The 20943-nt window shown below is 37.0% G+C and overlaps 2 protein-coding genes across 2 annotated transcripts; one reads left to right on the top strand and one right to left on the bottom strand.

The window, feature by feature from the left end:
• Positions 1-4244: 4244 nt before the first annotated feature.
• On the bottom strand, positions 4245-12558 carry LOC136260381 (prostaglandin reductase 1-like). The gene is made up of 9 exons (XM_066054093.1): positions 12353-12558; positions 12261-12306; positions 10973-11029; positions 10410-10577; positions 8958-9091; positions 8729-8868; positions 6861-6966; positions 5446-5564; positions 4245-4450 (listed from the first exon to the last, which is right to left on the bottom strand). The coding sequence occupies exons 1-9, from the start codon at positions 12456-12458 to the stop codon at positions 4340-4342; spliced, it is 987 nt and encodes a 328-aa protein (XP_065910165.1). The 5' UTR covers positions 12459-12558; the 3' UTR covers positions 4245-4339.
• Positions 12521-19480, top strand: LOC136260380 (WD repeat domain phosphoinositide-interacting protein 4-like). The gene is made up of 11 exons (XM_066054092.1): positions 12521-12660; positions 15204-15278; positions 15334-15438; positions 15821-15908; positions 16157-16251; positions 16846-16925; positions 17991-18110; positions 18270-18355; positions 18634-18735; positions 18784-18905; positions 19239-19480. The coding sequence occupies exons 1-11, from the start codon at positions 12612-12614 to the stop codon at positions 19355-19357; spliced, it is 1041 nt and encodes a 346-aa protein (XP_065910164.1). The 5' UTR covers positions 12521-12611; the 3' UTR covers positions 19358-19480.
• Positions 19481-20943: the final 1463 nt, after the last annotated feature.

Here is a 20943-nt window from a genome sequence, read left to right on the forward strand (position 1 = left end):
GGTTCAGGAGTTATGACCGAGTATTCTCGTAAAACAAGATCGATTTGTTGTCACGCCTACAGGGTAAACCGCTTCATGGAATGAGTTGAAAATTGCTATGTAGATGGAGTAACCATCGTAGGAGTGCCTTTTGGTGGTTTGAAAGGAATCGAGATTAAGACCACGAAGATGTGACACAAAACCCAACCTGTGTCACAATTACACGATCGATTTTTAGTAATAAAAAAGTATTAGTTTTCACGCCTACTAGGCAAACCGCTAAGAGCAATGAGCTGAAAATCGGTGTATAGCTGGAATAATCTTCATAGAAAGTCCTTGCAGTAGTATAGAAGAATTGGATTACAAACCACTGAGTTATGATTCGAAAGTCAACTCTGTGTAGCAAATGCGAGATCGAGATACTCTAATAGAACAGTCACCCTAATAGAGCATTCAGCTAATTTATTTACTCCATTATAGAATTCTATTACATTACAAGTTATTCTGTAGGGACTTCAGCTGCAAACAGTTAATCTTATAGACAGTTCAGCAAGAAGCAAGTCACCCTGTGGAGAGTTAAGCTACAATTACATCACTGTAGAGATTCAGAACATTACAAGTCACACTGAAGAGAGTTCAGCTATAAACAAGTCATGCACCCTGTAGAGAGTTCACCTACAATTAAATCACTCTCTAGACCATTCAGCTACACACAATGCAAGTCACTGTGCAGAGAGTTCAGCTACAAACAAATTATCCTGTAGAGAGATTAGCTACAAACAAAACACTTTGCAGAGAGTTCAGCTACAAATAAATCAATCTTTAGAGTGATCAGCAACAAACAAATCAACTTGTAGAGAGATCAGCTACAAACAAATCAACCTGCAGAGAGATCAGCTACAAACAAATCAGCTTGTAGAGAGATCAGTTACACACAAATCAACCTGTAGAGAGATAAGCTAGAAACAAATCACCCTGTAGAGAGTTCAGCTAAAACAAATCAACCTGCAGAGAGATCAGCTACAAACAAATCACCTTATAGACAGTTCAGCTACAAACAGATTACCCTGTAGAGAGATCGACTACAAACAAATCAACTTGCAGAGAGATCAGCTACAAACAAATCACCTTATAGACAGTTCAGCTACAAACAAATTACTCTGTAGAGAGATTGACTACAAACAAATCAACTTGCAGAGAGATCAGCTAGAAACAAATCACCCTGTAGAGAGTTCAGCTACAAACAAATCAATGTGCAGAGAGATCAACTACAAACAAATCATCCTGTATAGAGAGATCATCTAGAAACTAGACACAATGTAAGGAGTTCAGCTACAAGCAATACACCCTGTTGAGATTTCAGCTACAAACAAATCAACCTGTAGAGCAATCAGCTAGAAACAAATCACCCTGAAGAGAGGTCAGCTACAAAAAATCACCCTGTAGAGAGATCAGCTCACCCTGTAGAGACTTCAGCTACAGACAAATCAACCTACAGAGAGATCAGCTACAAACAAATCACCCTGTAGAGAGTTCAGCTAAAACAAATCAACCTGCAAAGAGATCAGCTACAAACAAATCACCTTATAGACAGTTCAGCTACAAACAGATTACCCTGAAGAGAGATCAACTACAAACAAATCAACTTGCAGAGAGATCAGCTACAAACAAATCACCCTGTAGAGAGATCAGCTAGAAACAAATCACCCTGTAGAGACTTCAGCTACAAACAAATCAACCTGCAGAGAGATCAGCTACAAACAAATCACCCTGCAGAGAGATCAGCTACAAACAAATCACCCTGTAGAGAGATCAGCTAGAAACTAGACACAATGTGAGGAGTTCAGCTACAAGCAAATCACCCTTTAGAGAGTTCAACTACAAACAAATCAACTTGCAGAAAGATCAAATCACCTTATAGAGAGTTCAGCTACAAACAAATTGCCCTGTGGAGAGATCAGTTACAAACAAATCAATCTGCAGAGAGATCAGCTACACACAAATCAACTTGTAGAGAGATCAGCTACAAACAAATCACCCTGTAGAGAGATCAGCTAGAAGAGGTCACCTTGGAGAGAGTTCAGCTACAAAGAAATCACCACCTAAAGAGTTCAGCTGCAAACAAATCACCCTGTAGAGGGATCAGCTAAAAGAAGTCACCTTGTGAGAGTTCAGCTACAAAGAAATCACCCTGTAGAGAGTTCAGCTAGAAGAAGTCACCTTGTAGAGAGTTCAGCTACAAAGAAACCATCATGTAGAGAGTTCAGCTACAAAGAAACCACCATGGATGTAGAGAGTTTAGCTGCAAACAAATAACCTGTAGAGAGTTCAGCTAGAAACAAATCACCCTGTAGAGAAATCAGCTAGAAGAGGTCACCTTGTAGAGAGTTCAGCTACAAAGAAACCATCCTGTATATAGTTCAGCTATGTTTTAAGTCACCCAGTAGAGAGATCAGCTGCTAAAAAATATCCTGTGGGGAATAATGGGCATGTAATAAATATATGTATGTAATTTGTATAATTACTAATAAAATCAAAAATAATTTAAGTATTAAAAATCTTCTTTAAGTTCTTTTCTTCTTCCTGTGTTAAATAAAAAAACACGTGGGTTAAAAAAGCCCCAAAGCCAGCCATAGGCTGGCTTTGCAGTATACAAATACAAAAAGATGATATAATCAAAAACAGCCAAGCTGTAAAAAAAGGTGCGGCCCCCAAAAAGGCCATGGTAAAAAAAGATGTGAAATCCAAGGTGGTGGCCAAGAAATGGCTGTGATGGTAGGTTAATCGTAAAAAATTTAATAACAACAATTCAGGTGAATTTGTGCCACTTGTTTTTTTACCATGGCCTTTTTGGGGGCCGCACCTTTTTTTACATCTTGGCTGTTTTTGATTAGATATATATAATTTATTATGAACTCTTGCTGTTATGGATGCAAAAGCTATATATATCTCACACTTTGGTGTATACAATTGTGATATGCAGAAATTCTGATGGGGGGGAAATGTACCTTCTACACATACAATGAAGCTATATCCAGTGATTTTTAATGTATTATTGTTACAGTTCCTATGTGGTGTATTTAAAACCCATATACGTTCCCATGGATTTCAACTTGTCACATTCTTTTGTATAGAGTTATTATATATATATATAACCATTTTGGATCATTGTGCGGTGACTTTATCCCCTTATTTGTAGACTAGTTTATCTCATTTTGGTAGATGGAAATATTGAAAGTCAGTAAATCTTCACAGAACATCAATCTTACCTACCTGTTGTTTATTCCAACATTTCTTGTGCACACTCAAATACTACAAACACATGTTCACACCACATACACTTTGTACTTAAATGTGCATATACACTAACATTTGCTGTGTCTCCTGGAAGCATATGTACAACTATATCATTAACAACTTTCGGTGCGTTACTGTGTTTACAGTTAAATGTGTGGGCTTTTTGAGCACTGAAGCACAGCAGGTATAATAAACTGGTGCATGTGATTATCCGATAATCGAGATACCATAAGATTTATTGAGATATTAAAGGAGATATGTTTGTCTAGTAAAACTATATTTGCATACCAAAGAATATCTGATGGTGTATAGACAACTCTCCCACCACTTGGGCACAGTTCTATAAAACTAACATTTTTTCATTTCTTCTCTTCAAAATGTAAATTGCTCACTTTCGTTATTGAAGTAACAAAAATCCGTTTTGTTTCAATTCTCTAGAAATGTTAATAGAAGGAAATATGGAGATATGTCTAAATTTAATAACGCACACTTTTACTTTTAGTGCCCACACACACACACTAAGCAATACAGATCAGCATTGGACTTGACACATATAGTCATGGAGGGGAAATTATGATACATACGAACACACTGCATTGTATCGTGTTGAATGATCTTTTTTAAGGTGGCTACATTAACTGTTCATGCTTTGCAAAATTTAGCTGGGAGGTTGGAAGCCCTGTAGTGATGGCCAGCATCCGTTTAATTATGTTACTGAAAACATCATTTTCAAGTACGTGGATTTCCAATACACAACTGTGTTAAGTACTTGCAACTATATAGAGTACATTTTGTAATTTTATGCCATGTGTTTGACCCCAAGTATTATGTAAACAGTATATAGTTGCAAACTTATTATCGCACATCACTAAATGCATCACCCCCTTCAAAAGAAAAAAAAACTGCTATTATTTAACATCAACTTTTGAATTTTTTCTCAACAAGTACCGTAATTTAGTAAAATATAGTAAAATATATTACTAAAAATCTAAATAAAAAATCACAATGCAAAATGTTGTGTTCTGATAGAAATCTAAACACTTATAATGTAACATAGAAAGTTCTAAGCCTTCACGACAGCTTTGCCCAAGTTTTTTCCAGTGAAGAGACCAGCAAATGCATCAAACATGTTATCAAATCCTTCAGTGACTGTTTCATTATACTTGAGCTGATCCTATGAAGTATATAATATCAAGAGTGAATGATAACTTGGTAATATGTACAACACAAATTACACTTGGCTACACATGTACATAAGCTTTACAATAGAACATTGGTTGTGGCCTCAAGGCACTCTGAACATCTTCTCCAACAGTGTGTTAAACTGTTTTGTTTGAGTTACGCCTCCTCGGTAATGTTTGGCAACATGATTAACTAATAGCATCATAAGGTCTGACAAGCAATGATGGTTGTCAAGTGGCAGTTACTTATGACAGCTAGTTATGGCATATTGTCAGATGCGGCAGCACCCACTGAACTGAGCAATACAGTCTATGTATTTATTTGTTTGCATGTTTACTGTACACATCTAACATGTGTAGACACCATTAAACAATGACTATAGGCATCTCTTGGAGAGCTCATGATGGCCAAGGGAACAGCAGTACATAAAATCTGCACAGTATTCAGTACTAAGACAAAATATTAAACAATAAACTCTTGATCTAAAAAATGACTTGTCTGTGTTGGCCTGTAACCCCAAAAGGGCAGCTCGTGTCATGTCTTCAATGCTGATCACCTTGCCCTCTACTTAGCTACTAGTCTCTCTTCCTTTTCTTCATTGTATTGCTAGGCATCACAGTTATATCCTTTGCTTCACTGTGACATGAAAGAGTACGAACAACAAAGATTGTGCGACCATACCCAGAAAGGTAACACAAACAGATAAGCATGATATTGACTGTAACATGAACAAATAAGGAAGTCCAGTAATCTATCTCATGAACATTGCTGTGACATTGTTAGTAGCACAATCAAAGGCACTTCACAGTGCTACTAAACGTTCAGCAAAGTGGCCTGCATAATAAATAGCAAAACAAGGACTCATAAACAGACCTTGTTCTCCAATGTTTACATATGTACAACCCACATGCATGGTCATGTACATGGCAACAAAATCAAAACTAATAGATGGCAATTCTCACAATTCTCTGATGAAACAAATCTCACCTTTTCAATCCACCCATTCATCTCTTTGAAAGCTTCTGGCCACCTTGCCAACCAGCGATGAACAATAAACCCTTCAATCTTCAACTGTTTGAAAAGAATAGTGCCACTCAGCCTGGCCCCTGGGTAATGTGATGAATTTAACACACAAATTTCAACATGTAACTAAAGCTGGGCGATATCACAAACTAAAGCTGGGCGATTAGTTCAAAGACTCCAAATGAAACCAAACACCAGACCAACACAGGAAGTCACAATGCAAGGCTAATATATCAAGAACTGACAAGGAGGTAAATCGCTCTGGAACGAATGAACACACAACATTGCACTAGTCTGAATGAATGGGAAGCAGTACAACCACTGGGGTGAGTCGGTATCTATACCACACACTCATTCACCAATAAATTAAACTAACCAAGGCTATTATTATAGTGCTGCACCACTCATCAAATATCAGACACTCAGCTACACCCATCTAAATGATGTGAAGCGGTACAATGGCTGGAGTGATTGGCATCAATGATGACAAACTAGCTACCAATGAATAAATTAGCTATCAATACAGTAATTAGTGAGTACAATCATTCTTTGTATACAGCCCTCAGCAGTAGCCAATATTAGCCTTGCGTTCTTGTTCCTTCCATGTTACAAATGGACACCTTTGATCTACACATGCCCATATTACAAATCGGTAAAACACACCCATTTGGTTTGTATATGATTTGTTACAAATCAGATACAAACCTCATACAACTATTACTTGTAACACATGTTGTAACACATGCTTTGAGGTTATGTTATGGTGTTCACACCTCTCTGTAGGGGTAACCAAGTTATCACTTACAAGGATTCTTAGCCAAGTACTGCATAACAAATGGATTTTTAATGACAATAACGTACAGGCATGGTATCAAATATTGCAATATATCACTAAAACGATAAAAGCCCTAATCCAACAGAAATGATTTTGGACCAGGTGGTCAATAATAATAAGTCAGGATTTCAATGACAAAATTGCTTATTTAGAAATGAATTAGGGATCCAAGTGGTTAAACTATTTTGTTTAGTGGTATGGGACTGTTATATCACAATAATGTTATGGTACATGACTGTTCCATTAGGATGACTGTTTATTACAGTATCTAGTAGCCATGCTTGACTGCTATAAGTGCAGCAGGATCATTAAGGAGCTTGTTTGATGATTTAAAGATCCCAGTGAAGGTATACTTCAAAGAGACTACAGGGACTATATGGTAGTTATTGTTGGACAATGTTACTATACAGTCCAGTAACGTGCTGACGTGACCTCAAAGAAAGGTACTAGAAAACAAACAGCATAAGAAGAGTTATGTAATAAGTAATCTCATCTGTGATTTATGTGTGAATTTTCAATGACCAGTGTATGTTGTTAAGAGTACCTTGTTCTGGCTTCTCCAGGTTATACTGAGAGATGCATCCACATATTGAAACTCTACCAAACTCATTCATCAGTGGTAGAACTGTATCATAGAAGTCTCCACCAACCTAAAGGATGCACGTATATGTCGAGTGACTAAACTACCACACGAAACCTCATGTACTACATACTAGAAATCCCATGTCCCAAATGTACCACCAGCAGCTCTGTACAGTGTGTGCGTGTGTGTGTCTGTCTGTCTGGGGTATTTAGTTAAGTTGTAGAATCAGAGCATTTGTGGTATAGCACACGCATGCACCATATATGAACGTAAATACATTAGTTAAGAAGGGATTATAAGTCTCTAATCTTTAGCATGGGACACTGCAATTTATGAAGTGTTTGTCTTAAGGCTATCAATACTGATACCTTGGCGGTTACCCTACAACAAAAGTATGGGGATCAAAACTTGTCATAAAATTTATAAGCACGTAAATTCATTCAAAAAATGATCCATAACTTATTGTCTACTCATTAGAATGATTGCTGGTCCATTTACCACTCATAGTGAATCAGGCCACATGCAGCTCATGTGATTAACCATTGGCTGACATATGGTTAGGCTAATGGCATTAGGCTAACCTGACAACATACAAGTATACAAGTCCGTTTTGCATAAAGATGCATTCTTTAAAAGTTATTATGCAACCTCAAATAAGGTGAGGGAATTCATTGTCACTTAGACCACTAAAAAAGATTGGCTGCTGGAGACTAGGTATCACACATACATTACACCAAGAGTACATAATGGGGGAGGGAGAGTGTCAAACTGTACTATAGGCTGTGAAAAATGAGCCAGTAAAGTAACCTGCATACCTTTGCTTCCTCTCATAAATCTGACTGTTGTTGATAGCCTATGTTACTAGTTCAGGGCAGCTGGTCCGCATGGAATCGCAATGATGAAACTCCATCTAGACGTTTACTTTCACTAGCAGAACTGTCAAGGCAAGGGGTGGCAACCATGATGAAATCTCGAATGAAGACGCCATGTGCAAGGGTTGATATTCATGATGACACAGAGTACAGTGCACGTAAAAAATGGAACTTAAAGATTCATCCAAGGCAGCATCAATATTCCTGGTGGTATTTGCTTTCCAGGTCATAGCTGCCTTGTCTTCTCTTTGTATTAAGTTTCTCTGTGAGATGTGCCATACTCTTCTCGAATACACTGTTCTTTCACTCAGTAGCGTCAGGTTCTTTACGTGTATGCACGTATGCACAGAGTGTGCCCACTGAACATATAATTGGCTACCAATCAACAAAAATCACTGTGTTGTTTGAACAATGCATCAGACTTTACAGGCTCTATTTTCACAGCGTAAACATAATGAATCTTATTCCAGAGAAAAACATTGTTTACAAAAAACGAGTATCTATAACTGTTAATGATTTGCAATGAACGGAAAGTGAATGTGAACTTGTACATGCAAAAGTAAAAGAGAAATAATCACTAAACTGCAGAGCAATACGTCCATGTAAGATATCATGTACTGTTAACATAGACAAGTACTGACCGCACTGTACATTATGTAGACACTGTACACAATGTAGACACTGTACACAATGTAGACACTGTACACAATGTAGACACTGTACACAATGTAGACACTGTACACAATGTAGACACTGTACACAATGTAGACACTGTACACAATGTAGACACTGTACACAATGTAGACACTGTACACAATGTGGTGACTAAACAAAACTAGATACAGTAGCATAATTCAAAATAAAACATGCACAGTCCAGGGAGGCTACTACTACTCTACAGTTAGTCTTGTAGCAGGCACCTTATAAATACTTGGAACAAACCCAAAAGACACTTACATTATCAAAGAACATATCAATTCCTTTAGGACAAGCTTTCTGTAGGGTCTCTTTCAGAGATGTGATTGTCTTGTAGTTGTAAGCCTCATCAAATCCCAGTCCTTTAATGTACCCAACCTTTTCATCTGATCCTGCAAAGCCTACAGAAACACAGTACAATACAACAGTTTAGTGGGTGGGTAGTGTATACAGGCTCTGACATGACCATGATTACACAACAGCTGCTTACCTACTACCCTACATCCCTTAATCTTTGCTATTTGACCAACAATAGATCCCACAGCACCAGCAGCAGTGCTCACTACCAGTGTCTCTCCTGCCTTAGGAGTGCACAACTCCAGGAAACCAAAATATGCAGTAGCACTGTAGGATTAAACACACTAATACAAGTGTATATATATATATATATATATATATATATGCAACACTTAAGGCACACTTAGTATGTGTCTTGGACCTCAGCAATTATTGATGGCACCTAATGATCAAGTTATCAAATCCTTCAATTAATCCTTTAAATCCGGTAAGCCTATATTTAGGCTGACACAAGCCTCTATGCAAACTAAAATACCTTCGCACATATTAATGATAGGAAGATTCCACAGCCACTACATTCACCATATGAGCTCCACTCTAAGCATTGATGCAGTAGGGTAAAATGCCTTTCATCACACCAACTTAGAAAACAGCCTTCTTCACCAAATGTTTGCCACGGCTGTACACTGCTAGGCATATCTTTGCAATGCCTAGTATTATGGCCTTAACCTACAATTCATGCACTACAGAATCCAGTGGTATACAATAGACCATGTGATCTTAAAATGGACATGCACTCGTATTATTTAAAATGCCATCAAGTTCTGGCAAAGACAATGTCTCTTCATATCAAAAGTACTCTTATATAAACTAGGGTTCCACCGATACAGAAAAATAACTACCGATCCGATACCGATACCTAGAAGCAAATTTTCACCGATACAGATACCGATACCGATAATTGCTATACAATTTACAATCATCTCAAGCTGGCTATGTGTGACTGTTCTAGTAGAATATATTATTGTGCAGTGACTGTTCTATTAGAGTATTTCGATCTTTTTCATGCAAACATAGTAAGTAGCAGTTGCTTGATGTTTAGCAAAGCAATTCCTGTACCTTTTATGCTAGAATAATACTCAACACTATTTCCAACTTGTTATACCTCACGTTTTGCTAGCATAGGATTTATGATGATAGTTATGGTTATGACGATTGGCGCGAGTGGCTATTAATCGGTATCGGAATACCTGAATAACCGATACCGATCGATACGAAAAGCCCAATATCGGCTCCGATACGATACCGATCCGATTATCGGTGGAACACTAATATAAACCATTCTTTACAGTTTTTGCCTTTGTTTGTGATGAAAAGATAATCAGAAAAGCTTACCCATCTATATGGCCCACCTATTCATCAATACAATGTACCATTGCATTTGAAGTTTTAGTATAAAGCAACTGCAATTCATTTTACTACTGCATAAATCTATCTTTCTGTTGATACACACACTGTAATATTAATTTTATAGTGCTTGTAACTGCAAATGGTCTTAGCACATGATGCTGACATTCACCAAACAAGTATTCAACAAATACATTATTACTCTACGTCTGGTTTCCACATAAAGCTACCAACTTACCCAGGCATTCCCAAAACACCAAGAGCACTTGATAACTTCTTATCAGTGTACATACTGCGGTCAAGTTTGGATAATTTTTCTCCATTAGAGATGGTCTTAGTCCTCCATCCAAAAGCACCAACTACATAATCTCCCACTGCAAACTTTTCATTCTTACTCTCAATGACCCTATGATAAAATATAACAGCAATGTACATTAACTACTACAACAACAGATACACTAAATGGGGTGATGTGTTCAAAATCTAGCCAGCCTGACAAAAGATGTGAGTATGCCTTGTTAGGGGACAGACGAAGGATCCGACACCAACTAAAAACCTTGAAAATCGTGTACAAGATTCCAAATGCCTGGACAATATTCCTGATTCTAAACCAAGAATCCAGCTTGTAATTATCGATATTTGATTTTCTAATCACTTTTGAATTATCTAACGTTGATGAAATAAGAATATGAAATCCAAATGTTGTGTACAGGATTCCAGTTGGTACCTCTAGGGCACATGTACGGTTCATACTTGGTGTCATGCATGGATACATACATACACACTGTACTGAACACTAACTTGGCAACTTGTGTTCCAATCATTGTATCTCCAGCCTTGAACCTCCTCATGTAAGGCCTGTGGGCATCATTTGAAATACAACAAACCATGAATTGTTCTGATTACGGAGGTGTTGTGTGTAGTTTTGTACATATGGTGTTGCTATGTATATTTATAGATAATATATTAGGCCAGGCAAAGTTGATTGTTAGTTTCCCGCCCACATGGTTTAATAGAAATGCCACAAAATTTTCATTATATGGCTATTTCCACCACACGGATTTTCAAATATTCACAATAATTTCATTATTGTAATAGTGGGTTTATTTTAGAGAGAAAAACCATCAGTTTTATTGATGAAAATACAGTAGCAGTATAATTATATCCCCAGACACATGCTACCACAAATAGGGCAATATAAGCTCCACAAGTGGGCATGGCAAGGTTTATTGACATGGCTAAAAATCAGACATGACTAAAACACTGAACAGACTGGAAGGAACTTCTTGAAAACGTTTTTTTGCCATAGAAACTCACTAAATTGCTGCTATAAAGAATAACATGTAACAACAGCCTTAAACAAACCTCTAAACGTGTGCTCGAGCCGCCATTAAACTCTGGAATAATTTACAAAGCGCCAGTCTGCCAGTGTGAGCGCCTGTGACAGCGAAGTTGTCGGTTAGCTACAGTTTAAACAAACAAAATAACACAGACTGTATTTGTAGTAGCCGGCCAGTACCTTGCCAGCTGATTAAATGAAGCCTACCTGTCAGGACCTGTCACCTATAAAACTGAAGAAATTAACCAGACCACGAATTCAAGTAACATAACAGGCTTAAAGCTTGTGCCTTGTCTTGTTTACACATGTGAACGGAATTTAATTAAGCACAAAATGGCTTTTAATTTAAAAAGCACAAAATGAATTTAATTTCAGACTATCTTTAAGTGCAGGGCTTAATATCGGCTTGAGTACACTTCAACATCGTGTTCAGAGCAGTTCAGAGGTTTGTTTCAGGTTGTTGTTGCGTGTTATATTCTTTCTAGCAGCTATACAATGAATTTCTGTGGTCAAAAACCTTTCAGGCAAGTTTTTCCCAGTCCGTTCCGCGTTTTAGTCATGTCCCTAAAAATCACATGTTCTTCACCATAATGAATAATGACCTCCCGCCCGCGTGATATTTTGAAAATTTGAACGGGAAACTAACAATCAACTTTGCCTGGCCTTATCTATGGTATATTCCAGTACGGAAGAACGGCTTTGCCGATTACTGCGAGTTTAAATAATCAACCAAACCATAAATGCACCCACCTCATGTAAGGGTCAACGGATAGCCACACTGCTTCAGCTAGAATTTCTGCAGGAAAGTATGCAGACTTATCCACGAGCCGGACATTCCTTACCTCCATCATTTAAAGGTGGCAGCTTCTCTTCGACAATTTTGACGTCGGACCGTTTCGGTTCACCTTGAAACTGAGATTCCAACACATATTTCCTTGCAGTCGTCATGGCTAAATCACTGTCACGAAGTCTTTTACAGGTATCAGATGACCTTTTCTTGTCACGTAGTACACGGTAGTATACGGGTGAGTCCAGACAATCACGTGTGCATGTATTTAGTATGCATTATTTGGGATAAGACTCGGGAGTGAGACGACATCTATGTCTCAGTCAAGGGGTGTTCTTAATATCAGATTTAATCAAGATCAAGGTTGCTTGTATGTTTTGTTAAGGTCTTTCTGTCGTAGTGTTCCGTTCCATGCTGTACTATAGAAAAATGTGCTATGTTGTTCCCTAAATATTTATCTATTTTTTGAAGTGACTGTTTTTCAATTATTACAAACAGGAGGAATAAATCCAAACTAAGTAGGGAGATGTCCCTCGGGAACAGCCAGGCCAGTCATTGAGGGGTCAGGCAAGTGTCCAGGCATCCACGCAAGCACAAAACATCCAATCACATTAAAGAAAAGCCAAAACCAACAAAGTGTGTGATTGTAGGTCTTCCGCTGATGACGGGTTATCTATAGCTGCACTGCTTTCCAACACTGAAAATAAAAAGTTTTCCTCAACTACATACATGTAGCCATAGATTATGCACCTATCAATATATTGCCCCAACCACCTCCCAGGCATGGAGCTTGAAGTACAAGTACATGACATTGTTTTAAGAGAAGTACTTAAGTAAAGTACGAGTACTTGTGAAAGTATTTAAGTACAAGCACAGATTATGCTTACAGTGTTCATGATTGCATTTATGTAGTTTTAGTTGCACCTAATAAAATTATGAAAATCTGCCATCTGTAAGGCAAAAATTTTCAGGAGTAAATACCTTTCCTGCAATGCTAAAGAGTCTCTCAACAGGCACAGAGGAAGATGGTACTCCTAGGATGTTTTTTGCCTTGAAAGCAGAGGATATTTCTTTGGTCATCTTATTTGCTGGATTTTGGGCCATTGTTACTGTCTCAGTTTCAATGTATTCATCCACCTGCTTAGTGAGTGTACTTCATTGTTTCTGTTCAGGACATAATCTTTCTTCTTAGCTGCTATAGCTGCCTGCTTCTTATAATGATCAACTAAATCTTTCAGGCCAAAAGCAGTACAACTGTTTCTAAGATCAACAGAGAAACGAATCAGAAGATGGGAAACCTTTTAAATCCTGTTTTTAGAGCAAATGCAGCAATTGTGATTTCAACCAAAAGCTGACCATATCAATCCAGGAATATATCATCTTTGAGCCAAATTCAGCCAAATTCAGCCAATATATATATATAGCTACAACTTATTTCACTTGTACATATGTAGCTCATTGTACTTCAAAGTACTTAGAAGTACTTTAAGTACCTTGGGTACATTACTTAGGACTTAAGTATAAGTACAAGTACATTAAATTTGTACAAAAAGTATTTAAGTATAAATACAAGTACTCAAGAAGGTGTACTTGAGTGTCCTTAAGTACAAGTACCTAAGTACTTCGCTCCATGCCTGCCACCTCCCACCTCAGGCTGAGGTGGGGCTTTACAGAGGGAATCGACACAAAACTGTTGTCCAACTATGGGGCATTTGACAACCGCTTGTTAACACCCAAATGTTCTTTTGGTTGTTAACTTCTGTACAAAATCAAATTCCCATATTTGGGACTGGGGATACTATGGGGTATTGGGTGTACCACCATAACCTCATATGCCTTGGGGGGAGGGGGGGAAGATTTTGATATGTACATTATAAACTACCACTATGATATAGTTAGCTACTGTATTGCCACAAATTACTGCCAGTCCCGTTTAGTGGCTGGGGGTATACAGCATCATAACAAAATAAACACCGAGTCTTGAATAAACGTCTAGTGCAGTCATTATTTTTAACAATTCTGGGCGTTATAAACGAAGAACGTTTTACAGAGTTGTTTTAAGCTTGAATCTGTGAAATATGCTGAGGAAAACATCAAGGAGAGTCCAGGAGAGTACAACACCAAGGTAGAAGTTGACTCGTGAATCCTGATCAGATATATAAACGCCGGTCTTGTATAGTCACCGGTCTTGTTTAGTAGCCGGGATAAAAAGTTGCTTGAATGAAATGATTATACCCGGGCCGTAATTTGAGACAATATGGTGTGTATGTGCAGAGCTCACTAGTTGATTTCACACTGGTGAATATAGCGTGGTGTGACAAAACAAGTGAGTTGGAAAGTTTTTGCTGTGGAAACCATGTTGTAGGCCCGACCTTATCATTTGACAATGATTATAATATGGATTAATGTTCATTTTTGTGAATGAAGTGACATGAGCACCAAATGATGTTTTTTAATGCAGTTTCATGTATCACAATGTTGTCATTACTGCTTCAGTCACTGCTGTCAGCTATTGTAGCAATGCTACCACTCCAAACAAGCTAAATTTGTCCATCACAATCAAATTTCTAGTAAAAAATTCCAACAAAATAGACATGTTGTTTTCTATTGGATCGGCTAAGTTTATCGGCGTGAAAATATTATCCAATATCGGTTATCGGAATATCAGCAAAATCTCATATCGGTACAACCCTACCCACCCAGTATACTCTTGGAATTGATGTGTGATTTCGTAGAGTTGCTATTAGTATTTGGTTGTCTGTTGTATTACTTTATTGGAGTATCTTGATCTAGATAGTACAATACTATTGATTCCTTGGCCTGGCTGATCCCGGTGGTCCAGGTTCTGGCTATGCCCCTGATATACATGCATGAGATACAACTGTATGTGATTTACCTGATTGTAGGATGTTTTGCTTGTGGACTGGAGAGTGGATTTAGAATATACAATGTACATCCTCTTACAGAAAAGACCAGACAAGGTACAGTGTACATTTGTGTGTAAAGTTAGAAGTCAACTAGTGTTGTTCACTGTAGACTTTGATGAAGTTGGAGGTGTATCACATGTTGAAATGCTCAACAGATGTAATCTACTAGCTATAGTTGGAGGAGGTCATTCTCCAAAGTATCCTGAGAGGAATGGTATGCGCGTATATCACATGTGACCAGCTGATTGATTAATTTTGATAGGCACTTATCGTACTTTGTGTGTCTATTAAAACCAGTCCATCCTATTAAAACCAGTCCGTCCTATTTTCAAAGCTTATAGCTATTTCTTTTTGTATAGTAGGGCAAAGTTTGGACATACTACATGTTTTTAATTTTTGAACCACAAAATTTTCAAGTTTTGAAATTTAGCAACATTGCGATTTAGCAGAAAAGTGTAAAAGCCAGGATTTAAATTTACTTGCTTATATAAAATTGCCGGACTAGTATCTGATAAAAGTAGCAAAAATTTAAACCCTAAATGAATTCTAGCAGTAGTGTTTTGTGTATATATAAATCACAATTTTATTTATTTCAGTGATGATATGGGATGACCTTAAGAAGAAGATGATATGTGAGATCACCTTCCATTCTCCTGTGTTGTCTGTCAGGCTGAGAGTAAACAAGTACGTTATGTAAGATATTTTGTTAATTTAACAAAAATTGCTGTCTGAGTAACATCAAGTACAACAAGTGGGACCATTGAGACTGATATTTCCTAGAATTTGGATTTTTGTGATGTACCACAAGGTTACTTTTAGTGCTGCGATCTCTTCTAGCATTATTTTTTCTTCTATTTGTATTAAAATTATCCCCATAAGCCGTAAGTATGTATATATGAGCCGAACAATTGCCATTCCTAAATTATTTGCAGATTGATTGTAGTTTCATGGGATGAGATAAACGTATTCAAGTTTCCTGATCCTGTTGAGCATTACAGAACAATTCAGACTCAACCGAATCCCAAAGGTGAGACAAGTAATTGTTACTTGTTAATGTGTACGTGTATTTTAGTACTGCACACACACTCTTCCTAGTATACAATAAGTGACAGTGATGCCAAGTTTGAATTGTGATTAGGGCTGAGTGATACTGCCAGTTTAGTATCACGATCGATACTAAGGCACTATTCACGATACTGAATAGTTCACGATACTTACAAATAAGTCAATCATAGCTGGTGCTACATAGTGTATTGCTCAGTATTCCTGCAGGAAGTCTTTAAAGGTAGCATCAAACTAGCCACTATCATCCTTGTTTACTATAACGGTTATTGTAACACATGCTTTGAGGTTATGTAATGGTGTTCACACCTCTTTGCAGGGGTAGCCAGCCCAGGTTATCACTTACAAGGATTCTCGGCCAGAGAGAGATAGTACAGTTGTACTATCTCTACATGTAGCAAGCAGATATTGTGTAGACCAAAAATTTTTGGTCTCATTATCCATGGAATAATATAATAATTATGTGATGCTTAATAAAATTACACATTTTTGTGATTAAAGTTCGGTTAGGGTGACATTTTTGTTTTGATTAACCATCATGAACACTACCGTACTGTAGGTCTGTGTGAAGTGACTTGTGGTGTTCAACAGTTACTGCTGTATCCAGCTGATCATCAAGTTGGGAAGCTTCAAGTATATGTAAGTGTTTAATACATTGGGTCAGCTATAATAGCTAGTGCTCATTAATCTGAATGGAATGAGTGACTGCTCAATTAGAGTATTTTGATGTTAGTGTGTACTGAATGGTTAAACTGAGCTCTGTACAAAATCAGTGGGCTTTAGTAATTGTTTAGTACAGAATTGTTTGGATTAGTGAGGATATACTGTAGTGTGCGTATTTAACGTGTTTGTAGGCTTTCTGGGGCTGTGTGTTAGAGATGAGGTGGATCTTTGTGCATAGGACTGCAGTAATCTTTTCCTTAGTGGTTGATACATGTATACCTCACACTAGCCTAGTGTAGTCGGATTTAATGAACATGTGCTCAGAAATAATAATGTTTTAAACATACAATAAAAGAAGGTGCATGTATTATAGTAGAGCCTCCCTCCTCTATTATTATTATTTTGTGCTATTTAGTAACTGTACAGCAGTACATTAGCCTTATTGCTAGCTACCATGGAACAGTTATATCATGCCCTAGTAATTAAATAGCAGTTCACAGCAATGCTATTTATGAAGCCTGATTGTTTACATTGTGAATGACAGACATAACACAACACCCACACAACAATGGGAAGTAAGCATGTGCATGGTCATGTTTATACTTCTGCCACACAATCTTTTTGTGTACAGTTTAGAACTGTTCTGTGTCTCAGTTGTATTTGTTTGTTGTTTGTGGTTTGTGTGTGTTTATCTTTGTATGTTTTGTGTGGGAACACCCTTGTAGGCATTGCCTTCTGTGTCCCCATGTCTTTGACATAATTGATAATCTAATCTCAGTAACAAACTACATGGGATTTTTTTGATGAAAATTTTTTTTGTAATGTTCACAACATAGTGGCCATCATGAAAATTTTCCCCTTTGAAATTTACAGTTTGATTAAATGGCATTTGTTTTAGTATTGTTAAATGTTAAGGCAAACAAAATCATGAAGAAGTGAAAATTCCACCCCTTGAAATTTTGGGTGGTGGAAATGCATGAAAATATGATATCTGTATGAAATATTCATATGGTGTATGGTAGTGTGTTATCTTATTGGTAGGACATTGACTCTGGTACAAATACTCGACGAGTTTCCAAAGTGATAGATGCTCACCAAAATGCCATAGCTTGTATAGCAGTTAGTCGAGATGGGAACAAAGTGGCGACAGCTTCTACTAAGGTTTGTTATGGAGACCATGACTCCCTTTGTGTGTGAATTATACACTGCATAGTCTATCTTTTTCTTAAACTCTCGCAAGTTGAATTTTCTCCACAGACATTTGTGGTTAAGATAATGTGTATTGTGTCAACATAAAGTAGGTATTTACATTGTATTTAGGGTACATTAATTAGAGTAAGTCATATTCATGGAGAAAGTAAGCCAGTAGAGTTAAGAAGAGGCACTGATCATGCTACCATTCAATGGTAAGTGATTTGTAGATTATTCTGTTGTTCTATTGTTGGCTATATACATATACTTGTCTATATAATAGTAGTTAGTCACAGATATTGTGTTAGTGTCAATGATATAACATGTTTTATACACTACGTACACATAATTAGGAGGACTCAAATTTTCTACAGTATAGTATATGTGGTTATTTTGCTATGGTATTTGTATGTGGTTCTTTTATGGTAGCCATCTTGGTTGCTAAGACTCTGATCACATGTGTGTACTAAATTTCTTGTGGTCTCTTCCACAGCATCAACTTCAGTCATGATGGATCCTTCCTCTGTGTGTCCAGTGACAAAGGAACAGTGCACATATTTGCTCTGGGAAATTTAGAGTTGAATACAAAATCAAAGTAATGATACTATCTTATGTAGCTCGTATCCACATCCTGTTTGTGTAGGCTAGCTCAAGTTGGCCTGTTCGGAGCGTACAGTGAATCATTATGGGGATTAGCCCAGTTCACTATACCTAATGAGTCACCTTGTCTGTGTGCATTTGGTTCAGACAATAAATCAGTCGTTGGTATGTTGTGGTGTATGTGTACGTACACACATTATTAAGATTGTACAGAATTGTAGCCATTTCTTCTTTATACCAAATTAATCATGTTTCATGGACTGTTTGCCTTCTAGTGGTGACCCAAAAATACATAAAAATGTACACTGTTTTAGCTGCAACTGACTGCTTTATTAGAGTATCTTAATCTTTGCTCCATTTCCTTCCTCTTTTGCTACTGCACCTTTTAAGAGATCATGTGATTTACATCTATTTTTGAGTTTTCCCAACCCACTGCATCTGTGAAACAAAATTAATTTGTCATGGCCTGAGTATAAAATTTTTATGTTTATTCTCTAGCTGTCTGTATGGATGGGAGCTTTTATCGTTACTTGTTCACAACTGAAGCAGGACCATCAAACAATTGTATTCGAGACTCCTTTGATATCTTTTTAGACATTGGAAATGATGGCATTTAACATTTGAGTATATATACAGAGGTGTTTAATATTATTACTGCTGTAAGCACAAAATATTTAGAGTACATGTGTATATTGTCTGCACAAAGTGTAGCAACCTTTTTTATGAAAAATATCTGCATACTCATTTTTGTCTCGTTTTGCTTAACCATTTTATAATTATGGTGGTAACAGTAGTTGGTAGAAACTGAGTTGCAGGAATATCACGAAAACATCTTCTACCTGAATATTGTTTCAAGTGCTGCTACATATAGATGAGCAGAAGACATGGTCATGTATCAAGATTGTTTCTTTTTAAGGAGCTTGTGGCTGCTCCTGTAAGTACACAATAGTTGTTGCATTAATGATGTCTACAGGTATGATCACAAAATGTACTCTGAAATAATGAAAACTAGTATAGTAATCATGGGGTTTAGTGTAATGGAAAGCAGATCAGTTTCTATAAAACTACTTATGCTGATTTCCGCAATAATAATGTATGTTGCAAAAGGTATAGCTATTATGGACCAAGAATTTTAGGCTGTAATGTAGAGAGGTTTTCCTCTTTTTAGCGCTAAGAATGTTATGGAACCAAATCTGTTGGGCCCTCCTTATTATGGTTTTTTTTTATTGTGTCCTTAATCCAGGGAGTTGTGGTTCCACTGTACATCTATAGATCACTTCTTGTAAGTGTTGCTATTGTTAGTGTTGCTGTTGCTATTGTGAGTGTTAGTATATTGTAACACTGTGTAATTTTATTGGTGGCTAATACTGTAGATGTAAAACCTGCAGTTGTGGTTCAATCAAGAATATATAATCCCCCATTATATACTCTTGGTTTAATTAACTACAGATTTCTGATGCTTATTGTATATCTACACAAAAACAGCCAAAGAGTGTGGTCTTCAATAGCCAGGTTGAAAAGTTGTGAAATCAAAGGTGGCAGCCATTTCTATGGCTAATAAATTTTAATAATGCAGAAAGTCGTTATTAACAATTAATATCATTGCACTGATTTCATTTCTTTTTGTGTTTCTTATCTACAGACACAATGATGATTGTATTGTTTTACTTGATGTGTTGGTAATAATGTGATACTCTAATAGAGCACACTTTTTTGAGATTTAATAGAACACACAGAATGTTCTAGAATTTCAATTGGTACATCTATGAACTGCAGCTGATTATAAACTTTTATTGCTATTAAGTAGAATTTTTTAAGCGCTCAACAGCAGTGGTTCGGTTATTTTTAATGCAACACAGCAGCGACTGTTCTATTAGATTATCTTGACCCCATGATGTACAGTTGCTTGGGTTTTGTTTTGTAGCTCTGTAGCCGTTACTTCTTCATTTTACTAACCATCAAAAGGCACTGCTATGGTGGCTAGTCTATGTGCACTTCAAATTCAAGTTATTTCCATAATTGGTTTACTCTAGCCGTGCATGACAGAAGTTTGATCTTTGTACGTGAATAAACGTTCATAGCACCGTGTACATTTATCAGATTCCTTGCAAACTTAGTACATGAATTCACCTTTATGCACTTTATATCTACCAAATTTTAAGGTATTTAAGACATGCACACATCTGTGTTTTATAATGGTTTT

Source organism: Dysidea avara, chromosome 7 (genome assembly GCF_963678975.1).
Source record: "Dysidea avara chromosome 7, odDysAvar1.4, whole genome shotgun sequence".
Classification (NCBI taxonomy): Eukaryota; Metazoa; Porifera; class Demospongiae; order Dictyoceratida; family Dysideidae; genus Dysidea; species Dysidea avara.